A 7,837-nucleotide genomic window follows, 5' to 3' on the forward strand; every position below is an offset into this window, starting at 1 on the left:
GACAAAAGTTTTTCTTTATTAAGCGGTTGTAGAATCACATACAAGTTGTTTTATTTTTTTAACGATCGAGGATCAGATAAATGTCATGATGTGGTGATTTCACTTATTAAAACTACTTAAGAACTTCATATATGGCAAACTGGGATTAGTAATCTAAGACAAATAGTGGAGAGAAGGAAGGATCTACTTAAGAGTTAGTGTTGAGAATGGTATGGTATGAAATGAGGTCAAAGAAGTAGAAGGAAATGAGCTAGGAGGACAAATAGACTAAAATATCTGCAAAAGAGATACATTTATATCAGAACATGGAGGATATCATCTAACAGAGATTGTATTTAAATATATAGCACTATTAGATCAATGTAATAAAAAGTATCAAAAGAAAAAAAAATTTTTTTTAAAATATAAATTGGGGCGCCTGGGTGACTCAGGCGGTTAAGTGTCCCCCTTCAGCTCAGGTCATGATCTCCTAGTTCATGGGTTCAAGCCCCACGTCCGGCTCCGTGCTGACAGCTCAGAGCCTGGAGCCTGCTAGGGATTCTGTGTCTCCCTCTCTCTCTGCCCCTCTCCTTCCTCATGCTCTGTCCCTCTCAAAAATAAATAAACGTTAAAAAAATTTTTTTAAGTATCAAAAGAAAAATAATATGAAAACCGCTCAACACATATTTATTGCTCCAAATATATAAAGAATTATAGATACAGAGAAATACTCTGCTTTCATGCCATAGGGAGTCACTGAAGATTAAAAATTTATACAAAAGGGAAGCAAAAATAACATAAAAACAGGAAGGGGGACAAAACATAAGAGACAAACACAAAGAGCAAACAGAGGGTTGCTGGAGGGGTTGTGGGAGGGGGGATGGGCTAAGTGGGTAAAGGACATTAAGGAATCTACTCCTGAAATCATTATTGCACTATATGCTAACTTGGATATAAATTTAAATAAGTAAGTAAATAAATAAATAAAGTAAAATAAATAAAAATTAAAAATTTTTAAATTCAAAAGAAATTTATGCAAAAGGAAAACCCTGACAAGCTAAATGGAATCACATGGACTATGTACAGTTCCGTAGCAATTAAAGAGGGGCAAATTAGAGCTCATTAAGCTGCACGTATAACTAAAAGATGCTTTCTTTTTAAGGCGGTGGTGCAGAAGGATCCATAACCCATTGACCCTGCTGGCGGGCNTGAGCTAGCTGTCAGCACAGAGCCTAATGCGGGGTTCAAACCCACGAACCGTGAGACCATGACCTGAGCCGAAACTGAGCCACCCAGGCACCCTGGGCTGCATTATTTCTGAAGAACAATTTTTCAATATGTAGCAAAAGCTAAAAATCTTTTAAAACATTTAATTGATTCCATTTTAGGAAGGAGAAAAGAGAAGGAAAAAATCACAAAGGGGAAAATGAACTTTGTACAAGTATGTAGCAGAATTATTTTTCATAGTAAAAATAAGAAACATCTCTAACGCACAAATGAAAATGGTTTAGGTAATGCTCAATATTAGCAGAATGGAATACAGTAGACTATTATGTGCATTATGTTGATCCATGAAAATCTATAGGTGAAGCTGTAATAAAGCTGAAGAAAGGATAAATATGTCCATTGCCAAACTTTGTTCCTGGCGTTATTGAACCATCTCTTTTTTGAATCCACAGGGTCAAACTTTGTTCCTGGTACACAATAAATGCTCAAGTGATTGGTGAATGAATGCATAGATGGCTTTTCTGTTTATGCTGAATTCTTGATCTTCTGCCTGCTCTGACCTTGGTAAACGTGCATTTGCTAGCTTTTGTACTGCTCACCTAGATTTCTGGACTGTAGCCTGCCCAACCTCAGATAAATGCATACCCTTTGTGGTCCTGGCACCCAACTGGTGACCTTTCTCTACTGAAGTTTCCATACCCAGGGCGTCAGACATCTGCAGTTCAATTAACACCAACATGATGTCTGCATTCATCAGCAAGCTTGTGAAAACGTGCATAAACTTTGTCAAGTTTTCAAACATTGGAAGAAACCTGAGTGAAGAGTTTAGAGTTAAAAACCAATTGCAATCATTCTAGGGGAAGGAAGAGCTGTATTTGAAATCCTGCATGATTGTATGAACTGCCTACAAAAACAAGTTAAGAAAAATCAAAGTTCATAGTAACACATTTAAAAAAAGTTAAGAAAAATCAAAGTTCATAGTAACGCATTAAAAAACACCACCACCACCCAACTCAAAGTTGCATTCAATTTCCTAAGACTAGATAGCCTATGTCCCAGGTGCCTACTGAAGAGGCAAATAACAGCCGGGGACTTGACCTTCTCTTCCTTGATATCCCAGTCACCCAGCAACTCTAATGGAAAGGCTAACAGCAGTGACCCTCAAGAAGCCTACAGCTGCCTGAGAACATTCTGCCCAAAATATGTCCTGAGATTCCGTCGACAGCAAAGTGGCACATTTAGACCTTAAGGGATTTTCAAAAGAAGTGTCCTGCACGGCCCCCTTGCACTCGACCTTGCCTAGTGGCACTGAATGCCAGGACTTAAGTATTTCATGGTAGAATCAACGAGTCAATGACTGAATGGAGGGAAGAGGGGATTTGGCAGGTTGCCAGATTATGAGGCAATCACAGCATCAAGTGACGTTAGCATTTATTTTGGAGGATCCTGATTTATTTTCGAGAGCACGCAACTCTGAAGGCGCCCAAATCCAAGCAGTGAGCCCGGTGAGGGACACCGTTACAAGGAAGCGCGGGGGACAAAAAACGCAGCCTGAAATCCCTTGGCTTGGAGCGGTCGCGTGCAGGCCCGAGGTTAACGCAAGCCCTGCTTGAGGCGTCGGTCCCGTGTCTGTCCCCAGGTCGGCCCCAGCCTAAGCCTCCTTGTGCTATAAATACAGCGGCCCACATGCTGCAGAGACATGGTGTTCCCTCGGCTCGCCGGGACAGATAACATGAATTTGCCCTTTAAACGTCCCAAGCTGAAGGCACAGCCCCCGGCCCACCCCTGCCTCCCGGAAGCGCCTTCGCCCCGGTTGCCCTCTGCGGAGGAGGGGGACGGCGAGGGGGTGTCCAGGCACCTGCCCAGCCAATGCGCACTGCGCGCACGGCCCCGGGGTCCCTCCTCCTCTCGCGAGAGAGCGGGCGGGGGATATAAGGAGGGCTGCGGGGCGAGGCGAGCGGCCCCTTCGCGCTGCGCAGGGACGGAGAGCTGGTGGCCGTGCCTGGCCGGGCGGAGGCGAGAGCGAGAGCGCGGCTCCCGGAGGCTGTGTGCGCCCGGCTGTCAGCATGACCGATCAAGCCTTGAGCTTCCTGAAGGATTTCCTGGCCGGCGGCGTCGCCGCTGCCGTGTCCAAGACCGCGGTCGCCCCGATCGAGAGGGTCAAACTGCTGCTGCAGGNGGCCCCGCCGCCCGGCCTGCTGGAAGGGGAAGGTGCCCTCTGCGTAGAGACAGGTCCCGCGTCAGTAGCAGATTCCTGGTGTCGGGTGGCGCCCTGCGTTCGGGTGTCTATATATGGAAAGCCACCCCGAGTGGGTTACCGCCAGCCAGATCCTGCTCCTGGGACAGCCCTGACACTCCGCTAGGCCTCGTAGGTCGGCCTCACCTTTTGATTTTCAGTGTTCTTGCATCTTTTTTTTCCCCCTACGCATCCACTTTTTACAATAAAAACCTCAATGTAATTATTACTCAGAAACTAGCTTACAGTGACCCATGCACTGTGCTGTAGGCTGACATATATATTATTTATCTTTGCATAAGCTCTGTAAGATAGGTATTATTCCCTCCATTTTGCAACGGAAGAAACAGGTTTTGAGAGATTGAGTAACAATTTTTAGAATAAATTCAGATTGTCTCACCTTGTCCCCAGGTCTTTTCCTCTGCAGCCTGATCTCTGGTTTATCATCATCTCCGTTGTGTTTTTCTCTACTTGCCCCAAAGGCGAGGGGCCCTCAGTGAGAAACTGGGTCTCCTCAGTTTGGGGGTCAAAATTATCATAAAAACCCCCAGCGAATTGCTCACTTACAAACAGCAAGGAATCCCTCAATAATTAATTACTGGGATAATCTGCTTGAAAATTTTCAGGCTCTGAGGTCTAGTGGATTTATTCTCCTTCTGTTAGAGAGCATTTTTTAGATCCTGGTCTGCAGGGAGACTCCATCATGAGACTGAGGAATCATTAGCTCCTGCCCATCCTGTCTTTTAAGTTAGAGCAAGTGCCCTTCAGGGCAGGGACCTTTACCTCCCTTTAAGCCCCTAATACAGTTCTGGAAGCTAGGGGAAATGCAGCGCATGCATGGCTCTCTTTACAATTAAATCTTTTCAGTTTATTTGGGGAAGAACCGTGTCTCAAATGCAAACTTGATAACTGAGGCAAAATTGGATTGATTGTTTTGGCTTGTTATGCAAGTAGCCAACATACTTATTTAGATTTAATATCTGATTTCCCCATTTATTTAAGAAAGAAAATCAGGGAATGGTAAGCGTTCATTTTCTCCTATCCTGTTTCCTTCTCCCCCTGCTCTTGGCCATCGTCACCCAATTTCTTCTGCCCTCCCCCCCCCCCCCCAGGTCCAGCATGCCAGCAAACAGATCACTGCTGAGAAGCAGTACAAAGGGATCATTGATTGTGTGGTGAGAATCCCCAAGGAGCAGGGCTTTCTCTCCTTCTGGAGGGGTAACCTGGCCAACGTGATCCGTTACTTCCCCACCCAAGCTCTCAACTTCGCCTTCAAGGACAAGTACAAGCAGATCTTCCTGGGGGGCGTGGACCGGCATAAGCAATTCTGGCGCTACTTTGCTGGTAACCTGGCTTCCGGCGGGGCAGCTGGGGCCACCTCCCTCTGCTTTGTCTACCCGCTGGACTTTGCGAGGACCAGGTTGGCTGCCGACGTGGGCAAGGGTGCTGCCCAGCGTGAGTTCAGTGGTCTGGGTAACTGTCTCACCAAGATCTTCAAGTCTGACGGCCTGAGGGGTCTCTACCAGGGCTTCAACGTCTCTGTCCAGGGCATCATTATCTACAGAGCTGCCTACTTTGGAGTTTATGATACCGCCAAGGGTGAGAGAGGGGCCTCGGGGTGCAGAGTGGGGAGGAAGAAGGTGCCTAGGGGTCTGTAACTCACAAAGGACCTCATATTTATTAATCTTGTTTTCTTTCCTAGCCCCTGGGCTAAAGTGAAGCTTGTGACGAGGTGGTGGCACAAAGGATTCTCCTTGTCCTCTACTGAAATGAACTCTAGCCTGGAGTTATTCAGAGAGGAAGAAGGGGAGCCTGCTTCCCCCCTGCCCCAGCTCTGTCAGTTACCGAGTTGAACTTGGGAACCTCTTTAACATGCCCTGTACCCTGGGCAAAACTCTGGGTTCCCTGGATCCCGAGGGCATCCCCCAGCTTTGGCTGGCTGCCTGGTTATTTATGAGGCGCCCCACAAAGGTCAGGTTCTTCCGGAAGGGTGGGGCATGGAGTTGGAGGTTACAGCGGCCTCTTCTCCATCCCTTCTTGCTTTTTGCTGAGCTGCTGAGAGAAATCACTTCATAGCCATTTGGCTTCTTGCCTCTGCACACAGGGATGTTGCCTGACCCCAAGAATGTGCACATTATTGTGAGCTGGATGATTGCCCAGAGCGTGACAGCGGTCGCGGGGCTGGTGTCCTACCCCTTTGACACTGTCCGCCGTAGGATGATGATGCAGTCTGGCCGGAAAGGGGGTAAGCCTGACACCTATGGATCTAACTCTTTATTTCTCTGCCCAACGAGAACGCCAGTCAGCGCTCTTTCCAGTTTTCACTATTCTGGTTGTTAACATTTTTATAATCAGTCCCCCTTCTTACTGTCAATGGGTCCTTTAGAGAAGAGAATTTGCTTCTATTAAAGGGGTAAGGACATCAAAAATGAGATGTTGAGAGGTGAACTGAACTATCTAGTGTTTTAGAGACCTTAAGCCCTTTTCCCTTAGGGCCTGGGTACAGAAACACAGAAACCTAACTAACTAGCTAGTTTATTTAAAAATAATTCTTGCTTTTGGTATCTAGCTACGACAGGTGTCAGTGGGAGAGGATGCTTTTGTTGGGTGAGATGGCCTGAAGTGGTTCTGGCTTCCAGAGGTTGAAACATGAAATTGGCCATTTTAAAGTTAAAAAGTCAAATCTTAGTTCCATATGGTTCAACTTAATAGTTGTGTCTCTCTTAACCATGTCATCTTGGGCAGTACAATCTGAGACTCCACCTGTCTTCTCACTCATCAAAAGGGGGACCATCCAGCTTAATACCTCCTCTTCACCCCATCCCCCGATTGCACAACTTGACCACGTGTGGGTTAGCTGGTTAACTACCCCAGTTACTTGATTTTGGGTTGAAAGTGTAGGATTGACAAAAGACACTGCCTGACAGTTATGCAAGGAAGGGGGTGTTTAGCTAGATGCCTAGAGCCGGGGCCTGGAACTGAAGCAACTGACTTTTCTAGCACCGTGTAGATGTCTTTCAGAGTAAAAGCCTCTTTCCTCCAGAATTCTGGAGCCCTTACCAACATTTGTTTCCACAGCGGATATTATGTACACGGGGACGGTGGACTGCTGGAGGAAGATTGCAAAAGATGAAGGAGCCAAGGCTTTCTTCAAAGGTGCCTGGTCCAATGTGTTGAGGGGCATGGGCGGAGCTTTTGTATTGGTATTGTACGATGAGATCAAAAAATTCGTCTAATGTAATCGAAACTCAAGTTCATTGGTTCCAGATCCATTGTGTGGTTTAATAGACTTTTCCTACGGGAAGTAAAAAGATAGATCTGGGATAAAACCAGACTGAAAGGAATACCTCAGAAAAAAATGCTTCGTTGAGTGTTCATTAAACCACAGATGTATTTTGTATTTATTTTACATTTAAATTCCACGTGAGATATAATAACTTATCATACTTGTACGATTAACTGAAGAACTGATCATGAAGAAAACCTAATGTGACACCCCAATAAAGACCACTTAACACACCTTGTTTTCTTGAGTTCTTACTAACTGCTACGTGGATTTAAAAATAAGACCAGCAATGCAGATCTTCCTGCATGACTCATTTATAACTCTGCGGTCCAGCTCCTGAATGTCAGATGTCATACTATGTATCCTTTGAGTACCTACAATGCTTCTGGTTGGGCCTTCACATTTCAACATCCTATGCGCTTTCTGTCTTACCTCATACCATGGTGCTTGAGGCTCCAACATGGTGGCATGGATCATAGCTTTCAGCATCCCACCTGATTGTATGCACTTTCTTGCAATCTGCAGGGACTCTGAGGCTTCACTGAGCAATTTCAAGAATTTTGTGAGATTAGGGAATGTTCTGTCTTCGTGCCTTTAGAGAACTGTGATACTTCGATCTGACCAGCAGACGACATTCACTGAAAATCAGTTAGCAGCTAGTATTTAATATGTTAGGCTCTGTGGAAGATGCAAACAGACGGGGACTCATCCTGAAAGAAGCTTACATGAGGTTAGGGATAGGAGTGAAATGGCCATTATTAAATAATGTAATGTTTAATAATATAATCTTGGTTGAGTAGGACTAGAAGGGGTTAGATGCAATGTGGGCGGTGGTGGGAGGCGTGGGTCTGAAAGAAAACAGCCAGAGTTAGAGACGTGGGCATAGGAAGGATCTGCCAGCAGTCTTCTCTGTGACGACTTATCAAGACCTGGAGGCAAAGACAGTTTTTTGCATTTGACTCTCATAAATTTGTGAACAAGAGAAAATGACAATTTCTAGTTGGAAATTACCTTTGGTTCAGAAGACCAAATAGTTGATGTAGCTCTAGCTTGTTAGTCATTGATTGGACACGAGTCCCTCTATCCTAGGCCAAGCTTGAAAGGCAGAC

The 7,837-nt window shown here is 45.5% G+C and overlaps 1 protein-coding gene across 1 annotated transcript; it reads left to right on the forward strand.

The window, feature by feature from the left end:
- The first annotated feature begins 3,187 nt into the window (after positions 1-3,187).
- SLC25A4 (solute carrier family 25 member 4) lies at positions 3,188-6,961 on the forward strand. Its single transcript, XM_077762231.1, has 4 exons — positions 3,188-3,386; positions 4,555-5,041; positions 5,547-5,687; positions 6,521-6,961. Exons 1-4 carry the CDS (start codon positions 3,273-3,275, stop codon positions 6,676-6,678), a joined length of 900 nt encoding a protein of 299 aa, XP_077618357.1. The 5' UTR covers positions 3,188-3,272; the 3' UTR covers positions 6,679-6,961.
- The last annotated feature ends 876 nt before the right edge of the window (positions 6,962-7,837 follow it).

This window comes from Crocuta crocuta, unplaced genomic scaffold (assembly GCF_008692635.1).
Source record: "Crocuta crocuta isolate KB4526 unplaced genomic scaffold, BGI_CrCroc_1.0 scaffold90, whole genome shotgun sequence".
NCBI lineage: Eukaryota > Metazoa > Chordata > Mammalia > Carnivora > Hyaenidae > Crocuta > Crocuta crocuta.